Source organism: Psittacula echo, assembly GCF_963264785.1.
Source record: "Psittacula echo genome assembly, chromosome: 15".
Taxonomy (NCBI): Eukaryota; Metazoa; Chordata; class Aves; order Psittaciformes; family Psittacidae; genus Psittacula; species Psittacula echo.
The window spans coordinates 10,941,324-10,962,556 of NC_137751.1; the positions used below are offsets into that span (position 1 = coordinate 10,941,324).

A 21,233-nucleotide genomic window follows, 5' to 3' on the forward strand; every position below is an offset into this window, starting at 1 on the left:
GCTTGATCTGAGGTGGGTTTGCTGGATGGGGAAAAACATAGGGATATATGGGTGGGATATGCTGCTTCCCAAAAAAGGATGAGAACGTCAGTGCCCAGGACCTGGTGTGATTTAAGCCAGTGGGGACCATTTCAGAGCAGCTGAAGAAGGCATGGCATTTGCCCCACCCATGGTGCAAATGGGTACCAAAGCCAGGGCCATGGTTTGGGGCTCTGTCGTTGCAGCAGGTGGGGAAGGAGCCTGGTGCCACCACTGACAGCTCTGCTCCTCCTCCACTCGCAGGAGAGAAATGCCGAGAGTGCCATCGAAGCCTTGAAAGAGTATGAGCCCGAGATGGGGAAGGTGATCCGCGCTGACCGCAGTGGGGTACAGCGGATCCGCGCCAGGGACATTGTCCCTGGGGACATCGTGGAGGTGGCAGGTAGGGTTCCATCACCTTAGGGCACAGGGTGGGATGGGGAGGTGGTGCTGGACAGGAGGGCTTTGGTGATGGACACCCTGTGGTCCTTGTGGCAGTGCTATACTGTCCATGTGCATCTCCTCTGGAGGCATGGCCACCGTGTTGGTGTACACTTGAGATCTTAGTTTCTCCTCAAATGCAGAGAGGTGAAATGATCAGGGACAAAGCTGGGGCTCATCAGCCTGCTGAGGCTTCGCCCTGAGCGTGAGGCAGTAGAGAACAGCAGGAAAGGAAAAGAAGTGTGTATTTCTGGCAGAGGTTTTGCATCTCGGGGGGGGGGTTCCCCATGTTCTAGGAGAACTGGAAGAACATTCAGTGTTCCGCCAAGATTCCCTCTCTCTGGAAGCAGCTCTCCCACGTGCATCCCCCGGACAGGGCTGGTGCTGGGTGCTGCACGGTGGTGCCAGGCAAGCGCTCCCACCAGCTCGGAGGGGTTTCAGCGCTGCAGGCAGCAGCGCTGGGCCTGCCTGTGTGGGCAGGATTTCTTGGGAATGGGAATTTGTTATTTGGGAAGGGCGAGAGGCAGAGGGGACCAGCTGCAGGGTGCTTTTTTCTTACATGTTCCTTTCTAATGGGGTTTTGCATTCAGCAAAGGATGTCTGGGGTCTCTTGCCTGCCCTGCAAGACCTAAAGAAGATGCATTTTGCTGATCCCGTTTTGTTTGTTCATTAAACGATGCTGTAAACCCCCAGAGCTGCAAAACTAATCCTCTCCTTTCCTCCTTGTGGCCTTGCTAGTGGAAAGATGCTGCAATCCCTCCTGCGCCCAGCCAGCTCGCTGTTATTTATGTCTTCCATTTGGGTTTCAGCTGGAAGATGAACATAAGAATAATGCAGGGAGGATCAAGCAGAGGAGCACTGGCCAGAGCCTCAGCTGGGCGAGCTGGCGGTGCTCCCAAGCCAGCTCTGGAAATACACTCCAGCTGCTGGCCTGGCCTTTAATTAAATTAATTAATTAATAATTGATTCAATTCTGCCATCTTCCCCCAAATTGAGTGCTTGCTGCCTGCCCGGTAGCAGCCGAATACTGCTTTGTAATGGCACAGTCAGATCACGACTGGGAGGGAAAGAGCTGAGCTCCCTGGAGGGCTTGCAAATGATTAGCAAGTTAACTGGGTTTAGGAGGTTCTAGCAAGTGGTGAGGATGCAATCAGGCTGCCTGATAGGAAAGTGCCCCAGGAGCAATAGTAGATTAGAACATGCAGTGGACATCTGGGTGACATCCTGGGGATGGCAGGGACAGTGCTCACAGGAGGAACTGGCCTCTGCTTGTGCAAAGGCAATAAATTGGGCAGCAGGGAGCAGAAAACCTGCTGCACTAAGCGGGGGATGATAGAACCTTGGTGGACATGGTCTAGGGTGAGGCATCCCTGCCTGTGGCAGGGGTTTGGAACTAGGTGATCGTAAGATCCATTAATCTATGATTCTATGATGGTTGCACGTTGGCGAGCTGTTTAAATCCAGCTCCCAGCTGATTTTTGCTCTTCTGTAACAAGGCAGTCAAGGTGAGCCCTTGTGCAGGCGTCTGTATGTGGATTAAACTCGGCTGCAGCACCAGCTTTTTGCCTTACCCCAAAAGAGCAGGCTGGGCATTGCTGAGGGAGCTCCATCAGGTGCTGCACCACCTGCCTGCTCTGCTTTGCTCCAGCAGTGTCTGGTTCCTCTCCTTCCTTTGGCTTCTGGCACAGGGGAGACTTGCCATGCTCGGGTGATGTGTTCTGTGGCTGGCTAATGGCAGCTTCCAGGTCTGTGCAGGAAGTCTGTCCTGTGCCATGCAAGCCTTCTGGGATGCTTATCCACTACCCACCCTGGAGCAGAAGGCACTGGGGCCCAGTGTTGCAAATCTCCCCTCTGTCAGTTTGAAGCCATCCCTCCTTGTCTGGTCACTATATTCCTTTGTAAAAAGTCCCTCTCCAGATTTCCAGCATGTATTGAACCTCACAAAGGACCAGCCTCCCTCCTCATCTGCCCATGAGTTGTATTCAAGAGGAGGGAACAAGGAGACCTGGCTTTGCCATCCCACTGCCAAGCTCCCTGAGTAGTGGAGCTCTTCGCTCCCATTAAGATGCTCCAAAGTCTGAGTGCATGAAGTGTACATTGTGGGGAGTTTGTGGGTCCCTGTGCTTAACCACTCCCCCAAAACGAGCTGCAGCGTGGATCAGGGCAGGTCTGTCCTGACGGCAGATGTTTCACGCTGTATCTCAGAGCGCCGGGATGTGCAGCTGGAATAAGTGGTTGGTGATGGAGCGATGCCAGCCCCATCCCGCTGTGCTCAGGGGTGGTTTTACGAGCCCCGGGAGGAAGTGCTCGTTAAAGTCTGGGATCTGAGACGCTCCTTAGCAGCCAAGCCAGCAGTGTTGTGTAAGGGATGTAAGTGCTCTGAGCCAGGGCTCGCTCTGCATCAGTGTTTCCGAAGCACCGGCGCGCAGTTGTGTCCAGCCGATAAGGGAGCAGGAGGAAGAAACCCAGCGGGGAAAGGAGCTTTAAATGGTTTTTGTAAGGAAGCACAGGCGTCGGAGAGGGTGGTGATTGGTGGCTGTGAGTTGATGGGGCTGCTTTCACCCGTAACCACCCTACTGTGCCAGGAGACCCGTGGATGGCTGTTTGTCTCAGCCAGGAAAGGTCATCCAGTGTCAACAGTGTTCAGAGCCCTGAAACAGGGTTAAGAGTGATGTCGGGAGGCTCAGGCTGCTCTAAAACTGGGATGTTTGGGTGTTTTTGCAGGGAAGAGGGAAGATGGAGGGTGCTGTAGGGGTTTTGCAGGGAAGACGAGAGCCTGGGATGTGGTGGGGCAGGCAATGCAGGGCAGGGGGCAGGGCTATACCTTGGTTTGGCTGCCCTGTGCAGAGCTCCTCCTTTGCTACATGTCCTGGCCAACCTGGCTCAAACCACAGCAAGTTTCACTCAGGTGACAGCTGGGGAAGGTGATGGGCAGGGCTGGGGGCACCTGATGGAGCTGCTCTTCTCTTGTCCTTGTAGTCGGTGACAAGGTGCCAGCGGACATCCGGATCATCGAAATCCGGTCCACCACCCTGCGGGTTGACCAGTCCATCCTCACAGGTACGTGCGTGTTTGATGGGGCAGAGGTGGCTGCTGAACACAGCTGTCCCTCTGGAGCCAGATGTGGGGACTGATCCTGGGCTGAGTGCTTTGCTGGGGTGGGAAATGGGTGGGAGAACAAAGTGGGGAGGTCCCAGCATCAAGTAGAAACCATGGCATAGGCGAGATGAGCCTGGTGCTTGGGCATCCCTCTTGCGAAGCCAAAGCATGGAGCTTTCCTGTGCAGCACAAGGGAGGCGGTGCTCAGTTCCTGCCCATTCTCCCCCAGTTCAACTGTTGGATGATGACCACTGGTGCACGAGGCCTCGTGACTTCAGGGAGGGGTGACAATATTTGGGGCTTGCTTTTTTAAGCAAAAAAAGCCTCTGGAAAGGCCTGTAAAGCTGGTAATCTGTGATATTTCTGGAATAATCTCTCCCTGCTGTCAAGGAAGGCTGGGAGGTTTGAACTAGATGATGTTTAAGGTCCTTTTCAATTCTGACCATTCTGTGATTTGATGAATGATCAGATGACAAAAAGGGCTTTCCAGTGTTTCAGCCCTTTTGTATGATTTTGTAAATGCATCAAGTTCGGAGATGACAGCAGGGAACGAAAAGAGAAAAACTGTTAAAAATATGAAGAAAGGAGCCCAGTCTCCTCAAAACATGGCTTTGCATTAACTTAGTTCTCCAGGGGCTAAAGGAAGTGCAGAAAAAGGGCAAATCTGCAAAGGACAAAATATAAACCTTCAGTAGAACGGCTTGCATAGAATCCCAGCCTGGTTTGGTTGGAAAGGACCTTAAAGCTCATCCAGTTCCAATCCACTGCCATGGGCAGGGACACCTTCCACTAGAGCAGGTTGCTGCAGGCCCCATCTAACCTGCCTTTGGGCACCTTTCCCGTTGTGCTGCCCTACAGTCCCGGTCTGACCTGCGGGCTCCCTGGCACAGGGATTTGGCGCCATCCCATTGGGCTGTGTAGGAGCTTATGTCTCCTAGTGCTGTGCACAGCTTGTTTCTCTGCAGCCCTCATCTTCAAGGCGCCTTGGCCCAGCTCTGACATGCCCATGATGGATGGTTTGATGGCCAAATGCTGCTTTAGAAAGGCTCAGAGCAGTGTTGAGCAAAGGCTGGAGAGGAAACATGGGTGGTTCATCTCCCCCTTCTTGCCTTGGCAGGGGAGTCTGTGTCAGTGATCAAGCATGCTGACCCCATCCCTGACCCCCGGGCTGTCAACCAGGACAAGAAGAACATGCTTTTCTCCGTAAGTCCTTTACGCCTGTCCCCACCTCGCCTGTGGTTTTCCAAAGAGCCACCAAGTGAAGAGGGTGATGGAGGCGGGAGATCTCTGAGCAGAGAAAGGGAGTGCATGCATGAGAAAGACCCAAATCCATACGAGCAGCCCCAAATACATAAAAATAAGAACCTGCTTCGTTTGGGCTATGACACCCTTAAATGCCTTGGGCAACCACTGGGGGTTTTCCCTCAGGTAGGATGCATTACGGGTGGGGAAAAGTTTTGTGGTTGAGCCTGGAGCTACTGCATTTGGGCTTCCTCTGTGCTCATGCTCCTCTCAGGCAGCAGTCAGGTCCTCAAGGGGTGAGAGAGCTCTCAGGAGGGATGTCCAGCTGCTTTAGGGTGGGTTTATGTAAAACCCCAGAATGTCTCATTTCCCCGTAACCAAGATCTTATGTTCTCCTTTCACACCAAGCACCCCATTTCCCTGCTCAGGCGGAAAGGTTTCATGCCCACATACCCACTCTGTCCCCTTTCTTCCCTACCAGGGCACCAACATCGCCGCTGGGAAGGCCGTAGGGGTTGTCATTGCAACGGGAGTGTACACCGAGATCGGGAAGATCCGCAACCAGATGGTGGAGACCGAGCCTGAGAAGACGCCCTTGCAGCAGAAGCTGGATGAGTTCAGCCAGCAGCTCTCCAAAGTGATCTTCCTGGTGTGCATCGCTGTCTGGGTCATCAACGTCAGCCACTTCAGCGACCCGGTCCACGGCGGCTCCTGGTTTCGGGGGGCCATCTACTACTTCAAGATCTCGGTGGCGCTGGCGGTGGCTGCCATCCCTGAGGGCCTCCCGGCTGTCATCACCACCTGCCTGGCCCTGGGCACGCGGCGCATGGCCAAGAAGAATGCCATCGTCCGGAGCCTGCCCTCCGTGGAGACCCTGGGCTGCACCTCCGTCATCTGCTCCGACAAGACTGGCACCCTCACCACCAACCAGATGTCCGTCTGCCGGGTGAGTGCTGGGTGCTCGAGGGTTTGAGGTGCAGGAGGAATGCTCTGTAAGCCCCCAAGCACTCTGCATTGCTCCATGCCCATCATGGGGTGTTGGGCTTTCTTGTCCTCAGCAGACTTGTTTCGTATCAGGACTGTGAAGGGGAATGGAAGATGGTTTGTAGGAAGCTTCCTCTCTGTCATTTCTATGAGCACACCAGGTTAGAGATGCCATGTTGCAGATTTACTTCAGGGCTACCTCTCAGAGAGCATTTCTTCCTGCTGGGATGTGGAGTTGAGACAGAGCTCCTGGAGATGCCAGCACAATTGGCCTCCTCTGCCCTCTTGCCCATTTTCCCCCTGTTTTTGACCAAACCAGGGAGAAATTAGAAAGCCTGGACCCATGAGATCAAAACTTGGAGGGTCACTGCAATGTGTGAGTTTGTGACAAAGCTTGTGTAGAAATCCATGGGTTAAGAGAAGATGCCCATGACCTGGTGAGAAGGTGCTTTGGTTACTTGTCCTCTGCTGGAGGAAGGTCTGCCATCAGCAGATGTGTGCAGCTGGGCTTGGACTGAAAAGCTCTTCTGGCAGAGGGAGCACTGGGGTGGTTTGGCAAAGAGATTGAAGGCTCCTGGTCTACCAGAGAGCTTTGCTGCTGCCTGCCTGGCTGCATGGAGAGGTGACTTGTTAGGAAAGCCTGGACCATCCAAGTACTTCTCAGTTTCCCCATTAATGCTCAAGTCTCAGGAAAGCTTTTCTTCATGGCCTTGGCATGTCAGGTTTATAGGAGGACCTTGGAAAATGTGTTGCTGCGGGGAAAAATGGACCTGGCCACCATTCCTCCTCTCTGACACTTTGGTAGCGTGGTGGGAAGCTGTGATCGTGCTGCAAGCTGGCCACGGGCTTTGGCCACTGGTTTGCTCAGCACAAAATACAGATGACTGGAAACATCTGATATTCCTCTTCTGTAAATGATTTAAAACGAGACACTGCTGGGATGAGGCAGTGACCAAGTTGCCCACGTGTTCCCACCAGTCCATTTTCTGATCCAGTGATGCAGGGAAGCAAGTAAAGGGTGACCGCAGTATTTGGGCTCTGTTCAGCTCTGCAGACTGCAGAAGGAGAGGTGAGAGTGACCGTGCCTTCTCCAAAACACTTCCTACTGGAGGATCTGCTCCTTGAACTCAGGAAGAAGTGCCACCGTCTCTTGCAGTGTGGCACGATTGGGAGAGGCAAGATTAGGGATGCTGAGACAGGGAGAAGGCAGGAGGGGGATGGAGTGGGGCAGTGGCATGCATGAGGGGCTTTAGCATCAGGCATCATTTGCAGAATGAACTTCAATTAAAAATTCAGTGTATCATCCACCCCATCTCCCCACAGCCCCATTGCAATATCCATGTTATTCACTTGGCTGATTCCTGACTCCCAGGGTGCAATAGGAAGAGCCGGGCTGGCCCCAGGACACACAGACGTGGCTGTTAATGTTTAATAGAGAGGGATTCCCGTGTTGATACCGGCAGCACAGGGAGTGCTGATGGCTCTGCTGAGCAATGGGTGGGTAAATATTTGTGCTGTGCTGCTGTTGTGTCCTGGGTGTGCTCCTGCCCCAGCAGCTGCTCAGCCACGGGGGGTGAAAGGCCACAAAAGCCTATTGATAACCTGGGAAAATGCACTAATTGAGTGTGATTTCATTAACTCACACATTACATTTGACTGAGCGCAACTGCTCGGCCGCGGTAGGGTGCCAAGCAGTGCTTGCCCTCTGCATCTCACTGCTGGCATCAGGTCTGTAGAGCTGTAAAGTGACTCTTAAAAGGCTTTGGGTCTGTTTTTAAACCCTCAGCTCTGTTGCTGGCTCTGAGTCGCGCTCGGTGTCTGGATTTCATAGCTGGGATGCAGCAGAGCCAGCTCAGCAGGGTGCATGTGGATGCCAGGTAGTCAGCAGGGGTGAAGCCGTGCCCCTCAAACACCCATGGGCATTAAGTGCCCACTGAAGTGCCTTATGCCAGGGCCTCGTCCATGTGGGATGGCCAAAATCTTGGTGCTTTTGCTCTGATCTCGAGTCCACCAAAGGTTACAGCTGTGCAATATCACAGTAAAGCCAAAACCCCACTTATCAAATCAGATTGAACCTATGGTTTGTGTCACTCACCTTATAGTCAGCTGGGATCTCCGAGACCACCATCTCACTCAGCCTATGGTGTGGATCAACCAGGAGCAGCCTTCTCCCATCTATTAAATAACTATGTGGTTGGGAGTGATGGGAGTCTGGCAGGGGGAAAAGGGGCAGAGAAACATTGCAGCTTTGCTGTTGCACATTTAAATCACTCTCCTAAAACTTTCAGCACCTTTTATGCATCGTAGCTTCATTGTCCAGGAGCTCGAGGGTGGTGTTTGAAAGTCAGGACCTGAAGCAGAGATGTGAGCGTTGCTGTGGAGGCTTGGGGCTGTTGCTGTGTAGGCAGAGCAGGACAGGGCTGGAGAGGAGCCTAATGTCTGGGAGAGGGAGGTGATGTTTGGATGCCTCTGAGGTGGTGTTTTGGGGAACAAGAGCAGAAAGGGGTTTATCCTCAATAAACCTTGTAGCAGAGCCCGTGTGTGCGAGCTCCTGTTCCCAGTGCAGCCAGTCGGGGGCTGTGCGGGCACTATTTGCTTTTAAATCTCCAGGACACTGCCTTGATTCAGCAGTGCTGTCTTGTCTAAACCAGTCCTAATTAATGGGAGACCCTGCTGGGGGTTTCCCAGGGGCTTTGGCAGTTACTGGTGGGTGCTGGGGCTGCTTCCAGCGCAGGAGGAAGATGATGCTGATCCGTGGGCTGGCTGGTGGGTAAATGACTGCTGATTGCAGCCTCTTACTATTCCAGACAGCAATCCTCTCGTCTGCCTTTTGATGAGCACTTCTTTTGAAGGTACTACAGAAATGTGCAGATGTATCCTTCACATCTCCTTCCCCGCAAGCCTGCAGACGGTGCATCCATGGGTGCCCTTTGCTATCTAAAAATACACCCAGCAGTGTCTGGCTGTGTGATACAGCACCAGAGCCAGACAAGACTTGTCAGGTGCAATGGTTGAAACCCTTCTGGAGCAGGGTGTGCTCGTAACGGTTTCCTTCCCATCTCCCTCTTGTGTTAACCCCCCCAAATCACCAGCATGGTTTTACAAGGGTTATGGGGGTGAGCAGAGGGAAGCCGTGGGGTGGTGCTGGCTGGATGCTGGAGCTGGTGTTCACCATGGCAATGCAAAAGGTCTCTGTGAGCATCTGTTGTCAGCCTCCGCAAACCAAGCTGCAGCGTGCAGCTTTGCCACCTCCTCCTATTGCTCCTGTTACTATTTATATTATTTCTGTGATGGAAACCTTACCTGCCCTCTTCACAGATTCAGACACAGCTATTTCCTCTGGACTGCTACCCCTGCCTGCAAACCTGACCCCTCTTCAATGCTAAAACACCACTCAAACCCCTGCCAACACCTCTGTAGTGCCCTGGCTGCCTGTCCCCTGCCAGTCACACAAGCTGGGAACAGGCAGGAAAAGTGCTGTAGCCTCTGGTTGCTGTGGGTTACACAGCACCTCTTTTAAACAGGCATGGAAAAATAAAGGGCCTGGAGTGACTTTTATATTTTTTCCTTTTCTCTTTTTTTTTTTTTTTTTAAATAAGAAAGCTGCTATTGTAAAAGTAGGAATTGTTTTGTAGCCATGAGCGGCTGGAAACAAACAGGTCCCTATCAGGCAAAACCACCAGGGCCTGGGGTGGATGCTTCCAGGTTTTTCAGTAAATGAACCTGGGTGGCATTTCTGAGCACAGGAGTCCATTTTCTGAACAAACCAGAAGGTTTTGGCTCTCTGGAAGGGCTGTGGCATTGGATGTCTCAAAAAGAGATGGAGGATGCTCAGCCTTTGAAGATCCCTTTTGGTGCTGGCTCAAAGTAGGTGCCACTCTTCACCTTGGTTTCTGGAATAGTCATCTTAAGGAGGTTTCTGTTGAGGTTCTTCATGCATTTTAGTGGTTGAGCCTCCTGCCAGAGGAGCTCAGTGCCTCAACAGAGGACCTGGGACATCTGTTTAGCTCTTGATTTTCTTTGAAACCCTTCAGGAATGCTGAGGGGTCTCCAGGATGGGCTCTGGGAAAGGCACAGAGGGCATCAGCCTAGCAAATGCGGTATCTGCAATTATCTGTGCAGCTGTGGGGCCATGGGGAGGTTGCTTTGGGCTCAGAAGTATTCACGCAGGAGGTGTTCGCTTTGAAGCTCCTGCTTTGATTTGCCCAAACCTGTAGAATGTGGAGGTGAGAAAACCCACCGAGGAGTCCTGGTGCTAAACCTGCTGTAAACGTGCTTCGCTAAGCTTGACCTTTTAGGCTTGGCTCTAAGCTTGAACCTGGGGATACTGGGCTGCGTGGGGATGTCTCTATGGTGGGGTGCCCTTTTATAGTTAACAATAATTAATAACAGTCAATTAAATAAAACACTAATAACACTAAAACTCACTGCGTTAAAGAAATGGCTGGTACCCAGAGCTGTTGCATCTCTGGTGCTGAGCGATGCCACCCAATTTCTCCAGCATCTGTTGCTTCCCTCTCCTGGGGAACATCTCAAACAACCAGAGGAAAATAAGGCTCCCTCCTGGCTGCTCCCGACAGGCAGTTGCAGCCAGGAAAACGCATTCATCACACCAGTTTTATTTATTTATTGTGTTACTTTTTGGCCTCAACCTGGGTCATAAATAATGATTAAGCAGAGACAAACATTGCCAAAGTGTCACCTTGGCTGGGGTCAGGCACCACTCTTGCTCCAGCTGGAGGCTGCCCCAAAGGATGGGCTGTGCTGGGAGGGGGCAACGGGGTCTGGGGCAGCTTGGGGAGAGGGGGATTTGTATTGTGGCTTAGATTTTGGGGGATTGTTGCTTTCACTGTAGCAGCAAGAGAGAAACTGGAAGGAAGTTTGAAAGGCGAAACTCGCTAAAAATGGAGCGTGTGGGACTTGTACTGCTCCCAGGGGCTTTATTACTGAGCTGCCACACTGCCAGTGCCCGGAGCAGAGCTGAGAGCCCAGTAACATACACGGCAAGCTGGTGGCCAAGAGCTGGGAAGGGGTGGCAGGGGCAGCTGGATGGATCCTGCCCTGAGGAGGCTTTCCAGGGCAGCCGGGGCAGGAGTGGAAAGCTGGACCTGGCTCCTTCTCTGCTCCAAGAAAAGCACAGCCGCCTTCTTAGGAACTGGCTCGGCACCGCTCCTCTCCAATGGAAAAAAGAGCTGGAGGAGACGAACATGTAAAAGGCAGGAGAGAGGTGGAAGGATTCGGGAGCAGCCAGGAGCTGGGGGTGACCAGGGAGGGGGCTGAGCCCAGTGCACTGCTGGGATGGTACTGGCTGGCGGGTCTCCATGCTGGGCGCATGGGTTGTGCCAACAAATCACTGCCTAATGCTCTGTCTCCACCTTTCCCTCTCACAGATGTTCATTATGGAGAAGGTGGAGGGCACCCAGTGCAGCCTGCACGAGTTCAGCATCACCGGCTCCACCTATGCCCCTGAAGGACAGATGTGAGTGTGGGTCCCCTCTGCTTCACGGGTGACACAGGGTAGCCCTGGGTTGGCAGCAGGGTCGGGGGGAGGCAGAAGGGTCAAGCTTGTGCCTATGGCTGGGGAACCCCAGGCTTGCAGTCGCTGGGTGATTGCCCTTTGCTATGGGTGAAAGCCAAGGCAACTGCTTCCCCATCCCTCATAGTTAGTCCCTGCCCAACACGATGTGGAGGGCATACACCCCATTTCTGCCTGCTGCCCTCCTGCTGCTCAGCAGAGGGGCTCCCACATGCTTGTCTCTCCCTTCGTTAGCAATCCTGATATAACAAGCCTGATTCTGAAACAGGGAAGATGGCAAGTGTGGGAATAGCGATGAACGAGGCTTTTCACGATACGTGCTCATTCTCCAAGTGTCTGAAGCCTACATGTTTTCAGTATTGACTGGCAAGTGTTGCCCCTGCTTCAAGCAGGACCCAGGGCCAGCTTGTCTGGGAGCCAGTGTTGTGTGGAGGGACCTGCATACGGCTGCAAACCCTGGCAGAAAAGCACTCCCCAAGCCCCATGTGCTCAGCAGGGATGGCTGAGATGGCTGCTGTGCCCAGGCACCATCCTGCTGATGTCAGGAAGAGTTTTTGAGAGAGATGGGGGCTTTTCCCTGGTGTGTTATTACACACGTGGGGTTTTCTTCCATTGAGTTTATTTATTCCCCTCCTTAGGAGGTGATGCTCCCCAGTGTGGGGAAGGAGGAAGCTCAGCCAGTGGTTGAAGCACTCTTTGCTCCCTTTGCTGTGTGATCCCAGACACGTTCTTCACTATGGTCCCTTCTGCTCTGTGGAGCAATGACCCGCACTCAGACTTAATTTCATGAATATTTATAGAGCCAATTTGATCCTTGGCTGGGAATCTTCATTACAAAGTGAGGCAGGACATGAGCTGGTATCAGTCTGCGTTTCAATTCAATGAGGAGGACTGAGGGACTGAACTCTGAAGCTCAGTGTCCCTTTCCTCTGAGACTGCCTGCAGCGAGGCTCCACGTTGTCTGCAACAGTTCCTGTTGCTTTTGAGTTTTGCTTCAGCCCTGTGCTTGTATCATGCATTGAGGGTGATGAGGGCTCACTTAGGTGTCACAGGGAGACCCCCCTCCCTGTGCCCCTAAGGCTGGTGGGACTGAAATGATCATTTTGCTTTGGCCTGGCCTCAGCATGGCAGATATTACGTGCTTGACCTAGGGCTTGCTCACATCCCTGCACAGCACCCAGCCAGCAGCACCTTTGCTGATGCTTTTCCCAGCTCTGTGCAGGCACAGCCGATATCAGGACGTATTCCCCCATCCCTTCCCAGCAATACTCAGGGGATCACACACTGCAAAAGCCATCCTTGGGATTTCCACCTTCCCAGACCTGACAACCTTGGCCAGAGGATCTGCAGGCTCTTCCTTCCACCCCCTGCCTTTCCCATACCCATACCCATACCCATGACCGGGGCTGGGCAGCATCCTTTGGGCAGGAGGCAGTGGCTCTCCCCTGCCTGTTGTCAGCCCATTGCAGCTTCTTGTCAGATTTCCTTGGCCGCTCCCTGTTTTCCGCTCCTGAGCTGTTACAAAGGCTCCAAAATGTTCTTTCCATTGGGAGCCAGCAGTGGAATAAACTGATCCTAATAAATGCCTGACAAATTATTTTTCCAGCAAGCAGATGACCTGGCTGGGTTTGTGCAGCTTTAACCTGCAGTTACCTCTCCTTGTTGTTTCCCCTGAAAAGCATCGCTCCTATTTCTGCCCCTGGGCAAGCGGCAGCATCCAGCTTTGCCTGGTGTGTTCAGGGCTGCTCCTTTCCAGCGATGTTTGCGCTTCTTTACATAGCAAAGAGCTGCTATTTAGGAAGCAAAGGCCACAGTTTGCCACTTGCTTGGAAGCAGCCGCAGCAATGCAGCTGTTAAATTTGTCTGCTGCTTTTAAATGCTCCCTTGGGTGCCCTGCAGCTCACCAGAGCACAAAGCAGCATCAAGGGGAGGAGAAGGGACCTGCTGCCAGTTCTACAGCTTGCCTGGATCCTCAGCAACTGGAAATCCCCAGGGGAGTGGACATTAACATGAAATTTGAATTCCTTTGCCCCTTTTCTGTCCCATCATCTTCATCATCAGCCTTTTGGCAGCCCTTGCTTTCAGGTCTGATGCTCTTTTGGGCTCCTCCGCAGCCCCTGTTATTCTGGGGCCAATTCTAGAGTTTATTTGCCTCCTATGATATTTTATTTGCAACTTAGTCCTGCCATGTTTTTGTAAAGCACAAAATATGAACCCAAGCGTTTATTGCCAAGCCTGGGGCTTTAACTGAACTCTTTCTCCCACTTATCAGAAAACATTACAAGGGATGTATGGGAGAGAGGATACCATAGAGATGCTGCGAGGGCTGGAGCAGCTCTGCTCTGGAGCCAGGCTGAGAGAGCTGGGCTGGATCAGCCTGGAGAAGAGAAGGCTCCTGAAGGGGAGACCTCAGAGCAGCTCCAGTGCCTAAAGGGGCTGCAGGAAACATGAAGAAGGGCTTTGGACAAGGGCCTGTAGGGACAGGCCAAGGGGAATGGCTTTAACCTGCCAGAGGGGAGACTGAGATGAGCTCTTAGGCAGAAGCTCTTCCCTGTGAGGGTGCTGAGGCGCTGGCACAGGGTGCCCAGAGAAGCTGTGGCTGCCCCATCCCTGGCAGTGCTCAAGGCCAGGTTGGACACAGGGGCTTGGAGCAAGCTGCTCCAGTGGAAGGTGTCCCTGCCTGTGGCAGGGGTTGGAGCTGGGTGAGCTATCAAGCCCCTTCCAGGCCAAACCAGGCTGGGATTCTATGCTGATTTGACCATGCGAGCTGGAGTGAGGTTTGGGTGTTGTTTCCTCCCCGCAGCCTGAAGGACGAGCAGCCGGTGCAGTGCGGGCAGTACGACGGGCTGGTGGAGCTGGCCACCATCTGCGCCCTCTGCAACGACTCCTCACTGGACTACAACGAGGTGCGGGGGCACCGGGGCGGTGTGGGGGACAGGGCATGCTTTTACTTGAGCTTTGGGCCACTTTAATGCAAAGCCAGTGGAGGTTTGTCCTTTGGGATTCCCGTCCTTGGCTTCAACTCATCGCAGGGTGATCCTCTGGGAGCCCCGGGGTGGTGCAGTGGGTGGCAGCGTCCTTGGTCAGTGCAGCAGGTAGAGGATGTGCTCTAAAGCTTAAGTTTTGGGGGCTTTTTTATGCTTTCTAGTCAAAAAAAGTCTATGAGAAGGTGGGGGAAGCCACTGAAACAGCCCTGACGTGCCTGGTGGAGAAGATGAATGTCTTCAACACTGACATCAGCAAACTGTCCAAGGTGGAGAGAGCCAACGCCTGCAATTCGGTGAGTGGGGTGCAGCTCCTGTGAGCCCCAGTGCTGGGGGACGAGAGGGAGAGGAAGGCTTTGGGATGACTGTTCTGGAGCAGTAACCATTGCCACAGGGTGAAATCCCCTGGCTCAGAGGGGCCTGAGCTGGTTTTGAAGCAGGTGGGGCAATGACCCTTGGGGGTGATGCCAGGGCTGAGGGGACAAATCTGGGTCCACATGGAGCTTTGGACCAGGTGATTCCTGAGGCTCAAACCCAGTCTAATCCCTGTTCATCTGGGAGAGACCCCTTCGACAAGGGACAGAGCTCTGGATGCAGAGGTTTGGAGTTTTATGACTCCACAGCAGATCTTTAGGTGCCCAGTTTGCATTGAGCAGTTATCCTCCACAGCATGAACCAAACCCCTGCCTGAACAAGGCTTGCTCTTTGGAAACACCTATTTCTGATGTGAAAATACCCCATGCTGGCTTCCCCTGGGTTCAGCTTAAACCATGACGTGGCTATTCCCTTACTCCAGCTCTCCAGTGTCTCCCTGTCCTCCTGGGGAAAACACACTTTATTTCATGTCTGCATTTACTCAGCTTTGGTATCATGCTGTTAGATCTCAGAATGTCTTTGCTTGCTCAAAGGAAGGGCTCCCTGTTCTGGCATTTCCTCCCCAGATAAGCCAGAGCAGGTCATAATAAATCCCCTGCCTCCTTTCTGATAAGGGAGATGGAATTTCCTAGCCATATATCAGTCCAGCCGCTGCTTGGTTACGTGTACCCATCACTGCACTGCCTCTCAGGCTGGGGTTGGTCACTGGAGCTTCTCTCCTTACTCTTGTGTTATGCAGGGACAGAACCCCCTTCCTTGGAGTTTCCTGGCAGCAATTCTTCACTGCTTCTTGCTTGTGCTCTCAGTGGCTCTGTGATTTGAAATCTCCAATGGGATTTTAGGGTTTCCACAGCAGCTGCTCCCAGGTGTCCTTACTGCTGTGCTGAGCGTGCAGTACAGTGGGGACAGCACTGCTTTTATGGGCACAGCACCCACTGTAGTCACTGCACTCATGCCTTGTGCTGGGTTTGGCCTTTGGGAGCTGCTTGGTGTTTGCCTGGAACATCCACAGACAGTGCTGGCATTTTGCATGGACAGATTCACTTCACACATCTCTCTACCTCCCCAGCTCCTGCTCACAGCCTCGCTGCAGTAGGAGCATCCCTTTAACTTGCAAGGTTTTACTCCAAAAGGAGAAGGGGTTTTTGCCCTTTCACTGATGTATTTACCTGTAAGTTGCTGTAAAAGTCCTGTCAAGAAGCTGCTTGCGTCCCTGTCACAAGCAAGACCTTCCTGGCAACAAAACGTAATTGTATAAGCAGTAAGGTCGGCATCAACATCCTCACTGCCCTCTCCGGAAAATACTTTGGATTGGACCCAGGTGTCCTGCTCATTCAATGGCTTTTCTGGGACAAGACGTGTCCTTCCAGGAGGGGAGCCGTGATGCCACCATGGATGAGAGAAGGGCACTGGTTGAGGAGGACTGGCTGCTGCTGTGCTGAGCATTTGGCTTCTGAAGTAATTAACGAGTAGCAATAGTAGAGCCTGGTTTGTGGTGGGGTTTTGGGAGTGTTGAGGTGCAGGAGCCTGTCTGTGAGCACTGCCTGTGCCCCTGCGTCCATGTGCTGGGGCAGCCCCTGCTCTGCCATCACCCTGCAAACCTCTAGGTACCGTGTGAGGGAGTGGTTGTTAGTACTTAGCTGGAAATCAGCATGTCCTGAAATGAGCTCGATCAGAGCCTCAGCTGCTGTTAGTGCGATGGGTTGTTAGATGGAGGGCACCGGCTGCCGTGTCCCTGTCACATCCCAGCTCAGCCCTGTGCTGTCCCCGCAGGTGATCAAGCAGCTGATGAAGAAGGAATGCACCCTGGAGTTCTCCCGTGACCGCAAGTCCATGTCAGTGTACTGCACACCCACCGGCCCCGGCCACAACTCCACCGGCAGCAAGATGTTTGTCAAGGTAGGGGAGCACCCTCAGCACCCTGCAGGATCCTCCTTCCCCATGCACACCCCAGCAGGATTTAGCCCTTACTGCAATGGGCAGTGATGCTTTGCAGTTTGTCTCCTCCCTTAGCTGTCTGGGGTCCAGGTAGGCTGGTGTGGGCAGGGAGGGGGTGAGTCTTTGCAGTAATGGGAGGAGAAAAAAGGGAATAAAGTGATTTAGAGGGAGAAAAAGATGCTGAGTGTGCTGGTACTGGCGCCAGGGGAGAGCTGCCCCTGTGCAAAACTTGCCTTTATTAAAGGCTTGGACCCTCTGGACACCAGAAATGCCCAAAGGGTGATGTCCAGCTTTCCACTGTAACCAGAAATAAAATAGTGTTTTAAAGGGCATTTTCTTCCCAAGAAGAGATGCAGCAGGAATTTCCCCTGGCTGACTCTCAGAAGATTTGTATATTGTTGTTCCCACTGAGAGATCTTCTGGGTGGGTGAACTCTGTCCTCCAGGTCAGGTCAGGACTCTCCCAAGCCTCAGCATCTGTGCCCTGGCAGTCCTGGATGAGCTTTTTTAAGAGGAGCAATAGAAGGATTTCAAGTTTTATATTAGAAAGAAGCCTGAGGGGGTCCTTTATAAGATCAGAAGGGATGGGGTGAGACGCTGTGATGCTAGAGGACAGGCTTTCTTGGGTCACAAAGGCATCGCAAGCATCCATTAAGCATTCTGCAGGCAGCAGAGATGCTGTTTTGTCAGCAGAGATTTAAGCCCTGGTCTCATCCCACTCTGAGAGGGGGTCTGTGGTGTGAGAGCATCCCGGGAAGACACGTAGGTTTTGCGGGATCCCCTGCAGAGCAGATCCTGTTGCCTGGGGACCTGATGCTGTGTGCTCGGTCGGAGGCTGCCATCTAGTGCACTGAGCTGCAGCGCCAGGTTCTGCGTGCTGGACTTTGGGAAAGATTTCCTTTCCCTTTGCCCAAACTTGGTGCCTTCCCTCCCTCCCTCCCTCCCTCCCGCACTGCCTTCAGTGCTGGCAAGAGATGCTCGTCCTCTTGGTTCACTCCTACGCCCTCCTCTGCTCCCCAGGGTGCCCCGGAGAGCGTGATCGAGCGCTGCACCCATGTCCGTGTGGGCACCACCAAGGTCCCGTTGACAGCCCCGGTGCGGGAGAAGATCCTGGGCAGGATCCGGGACTGGGGCATGGGCATTGACACGCTGCGCTGCCTGGCCCTGGCCACACACGACTCGCCTGTCCGCAGGGAGACCATGCAGCTGCACGACTCCGCTGCCTTCGTCCACTATGAGGTACAGCACTGGGGGCTTTCTCCAGGAGATTTTTCCCTTATTCCCAAAGATTTCCCACCTACTTCCAGCTGCCCCAGCAGTGTTTTCTGTCTGGTTTCTGTGGGCAGCAGGCAGTGCAATGGCTCAGCTCTGCTGACTGGTTCAGAGCTCTATTGCAGTGGTCCCAAAGCCAACAGCCCCATGCCAGTGGGAATCTGTCCCAGGAGGTGACTGCTGAGAGGGGCCTGGGGACCACCAAGAGGGACAGGGAGGAGGGGAGTGAAGCAAAACAGTGTGAGGAGTGGCAGCATGGCTGGGATCATCCCATTGCATTGGGTTATAGGGTGCATCCATGCAGCTGTTGGTAGGAACCTCGTCAAAGTTTCCTCCTGGGGAAATCCCCATGCCTGGGGTGGTTTCACAGTGGAGAGGGAAGCAGCTGCATCCCGGGAGGATTAATGTGGATCTGGGGCTGTTTTCCCCCACCCAGAACAACCTGACCTTCGTGGGCTGTGTGGGGATGCTGGACCCTCCCCGCAAGGAGGTCACCTCCTCCATCGAGATGTGCCGCAAGGCCGGCATCCGCGTCATCATGATCACCGGTGACAACAAGGGCACGGCGGTGGCCATCTGCCGCAGGATCAGCATCTTCTCCGAGACTGAGGACGTGGCTGGCAAAGCCTACACAGGCCGGGAGTTTGATGAGCTGTCTCCCGAGGCGCAGCGGCAGGCGTGCCGCGATGCCCGCTGCTTCGCCCGTGTGGAGCCAGCGCACAAGTCCCGCATCGTCGAGTACCTCCAGTCCTTCCACGAGATCACCGCCATGGTGAGTCCTCCAGGGGCACCCCACCACCTCCTGGGCCCCTCCTCTCTGCCTGGTCCAGTCCTTTGCACCCCATTAATCATGGCTTCATGCAGACGGGGGATGGTGTCAACGATGCTCCAGCCCTGAAGAAAGCAGAGATTGGCATCGCCATGGGGTCAGGCACGGCCGTTGCCAAGTCAGCTGCCGAGATGGTGCTCTCTGATGACAACTTCTCCACCATCGTGTCAGCCGTCGAGGAGGGCCGGGCCATTTACAACAACATGAAGCAGTTCATCCGCTATCTCATCTCCTCCAACGTTGGGGAAGTTGTTTGGTGAGAGTCCCCCACACTGAGCACCACACCAGGGGGAAAAGCAGCCGGAACAAATGACCTGCATCCTGCCCATATCCCCTACTCCTGCCATCATGTGGTGCTCAGAACTAACCCTGGGTACCAAATGGAGCAGCCATGCCTTGTCTCATTCCCCGTGGGCAAGGGGACTTTTCTTTTGTAGTTTTATAGTCATGCCACCTCCCAGGAGCTGTTCAGTTAATCCGTTGCCTATTTAAGCCCAGTGTCTGAGATAGGGGCAGATATTTGTGCACAGGCTGTTGCCACCAGGTCACACCACTGCACTTTGCATCGGGTCCTGAGTAGCTGCCCCATCTCTGCCCACCCCTCCCAGTAAACCAGTGCCATCGTCAGCAACATGGGCACAGCCTTGGGATCACTTGGGCATCCCTCACCCTTTTGTCTCAGGAGGGATATTTGTGCTGGGTACTGGAACCCATGTGGCCATGGGGATATAAGTGGTTGGGTTTCAACTGCAAAGCAAACTTTTATAGCAACAGGAACAACTTTTAGCTGCAAAATTCAGTCCCGCACTTCTGGTTCCTGACTCGGCGGCTGCGGGTTCATCTGCAGGGCTTTGGGTGAATACTGAGTTTGGGGTATTTGGATCCAGTGTACCTGCTTGCTCTCCCTTTACACAACACAGACACTTTCTCTGGCTCGTCTAATCTGGCACCTCTGGTTTTTACCCTGCAGCATCTTCCTTACAGCCATCCTGGGCCTCCCCGAGGCCCTCATCCCAGTGCAGCTGCTGTGGGTGAACCTGGTGACAGACGGGCTGCCAGCCACCGCGCTGGGCTTCAACCCACCCGACCTGGACATCATGGACAAGCAGCCCCGCAACCCCAAGGAGCCCCTCATCAGCGGCTGGCTCTTCTTCCGCTACCTGGCTGTCGGAGGTGAGCCCCTGTGGGCACCAGGAGCAGAGGATGAGGACGGGCATGGGCTGCCATGGGGCAGGGGGCCCCTTGCTGGGTGCTGGGGGTAAGGGTGTCTCTCTTGGCTGCAGTGTACGTGGGCCTGGCCACAGTGGGCGCAGCAACTTGGTGGTTCCTTTACGACGCTGAGGGACCGCAGGTCTCCTTCCATCAGCTGGTGAGTTGGGAAGGGAATGGGCTGACGTGTTGAGCAGATGGGTGAGGGCATGGATTCAGGCATTGGGATATTTCCTCCACCTTTCTTCCGTGGTTGCGCAAGGTTCCCAAATATCTGGTGGAAAAGACAAAAAATAAAAGCAAATTCTCTCCCTCAGGCTCAATTCCAGCCTTGCTCTTGCCAGTGACCAGCGTGGTGGGGAAAACAATTCAAACAAGCTGAAAATAGCTGCTGTACCTGGTCCCACATTGAAAAGGACTGATTTTTCATTACTGTAGGTCCAAACAAGGTGGTGGGAAAGCGGGTGCCATCACAACAACATGCAATGGAAGATGTATTTTTGATGGAGGCATGTGTGTGCTCAAACACCTTATTAACTGCACATGAAAATCTCTAAGCCCCTACCTAGCCATAACCCTAAAGCCCCCAACCACAGCAGAAGCTGGGTCACTTTAGGCAGTTCTATCAGTTGCTCTGCCCTGTGGGATATTTAACAGCAACCCTCATAGTCAAGGTTCATCATGTGCCCCCAAGCAGTCGGCCTGTTCCTCCTCTTTTCTGCCTTTCCTACGCTGCTGCTCTGCAGTGTATTTACCAGCTGTTTCCTGTGCCGACAGAGGAACTTCATGAGGTGCACTGAGGACAACCCCATCTTTGAAGGAATTGACTGTGAGATCTTTGAGTCCCGATACCCGACCACGATGGCTCTGTCTGTGCTGGTGACAATCGAAATGTGCAACGCTCTGAACAGGTAGTGTGGCCACAGGGTTGCTCTGAACGTGCTGTGCATGACCCATTTTGTGCAGGGCCTCTTTGAGCATCTGTTGGTTAACTGGGGGCTTTGCTTTGACTCAAAAGAGCCACTTGGAGCATCCTCACAGGGGTACCCTGGGTTTGCCGTAGATAAACTCCTCCAAGGCAGTGTGCTGTTGCTGACAATGGTGGAGGAAGGACTGGATCCACATCTGTTAGTGGTTTGAGTCTGTTAATGACCGGTCCTAATCCATGCATGGCTGGTTGTCTTGGGATTTGTGTCCAGATCCAGTTCACAGAAGAGCCTGAAAAGGGACAGTCTGGAAGAGAAGAGCTATAGTGTACAGCCTTGCACCTTGGAGAGCAATGGGAACACCCAGCTTGGGCAGGAGCA

The 21,233-nt window shown here is 53.5% G+C and overlaps 1 protein-coding gene across 3 annotated transcripts in view; it reads left to right on the plus strand.

Moving 5' to 3' along the window:
* The window catches only part of ATP2A3 (ATPase sarcoplasmic/endoplasmic reticulum Ca2+ transporting 3), a 49,183-nt gene that overhangs the window by 19,289 nt on the left and 8,661 nt on the right, over positions 1-21,233 (plus strand). For all 3 annotated transcript variants that reach the window (XM_080629755.1, XM_080629757.1, XM_080629756.1), the window contains 14 exons: positions 283-421; positions 3,439-3,519; positions 4,676-4,761; positions 5,282-5,746; positions 11,175-11,263; positions 14,124-14,226; positions 14,469-14,600; positions 16,453-16,578; positions 17,637-17,855; positions 18,325-18,660; positions 18,753-18,973; positions 19,688-19,890; positions 20,001-20,086; positions 20,704-20,837. In XM_080629755.1, the coding sequence (XP_080485881.1) occupies positions 283-421; positions 3,439-3,519; positions 4,676-4,761; positions 5,282-5,746; positions 11,175-11,263; positions 14,124-14,226; positions 14,469-14,600; positions 16,453-16,578; positions 17,637-17,855; positions 18,325-18,660; positions 18,753-18,973; positions 19,688-19,890; positions 20,001-20,086; positions 20,704-20,837 (2,420 nt within the window). The remainder of the gene's footprint in view (positions 1-282; positions 422-3,438; positions 3,520-4,675; positions 4,762-5,281; positions 5,747-11,174; positions 11,264-14,123; positions 14,227-14,468; positions 14,601-16,452; positions 16,579-17,636; positions 17,856-18,324; positions 18,661-18,752; positions 18,974-19,687; positions 19,891-20,000; positions 20,087-20,703; positions 20,838-21,233) is intronic.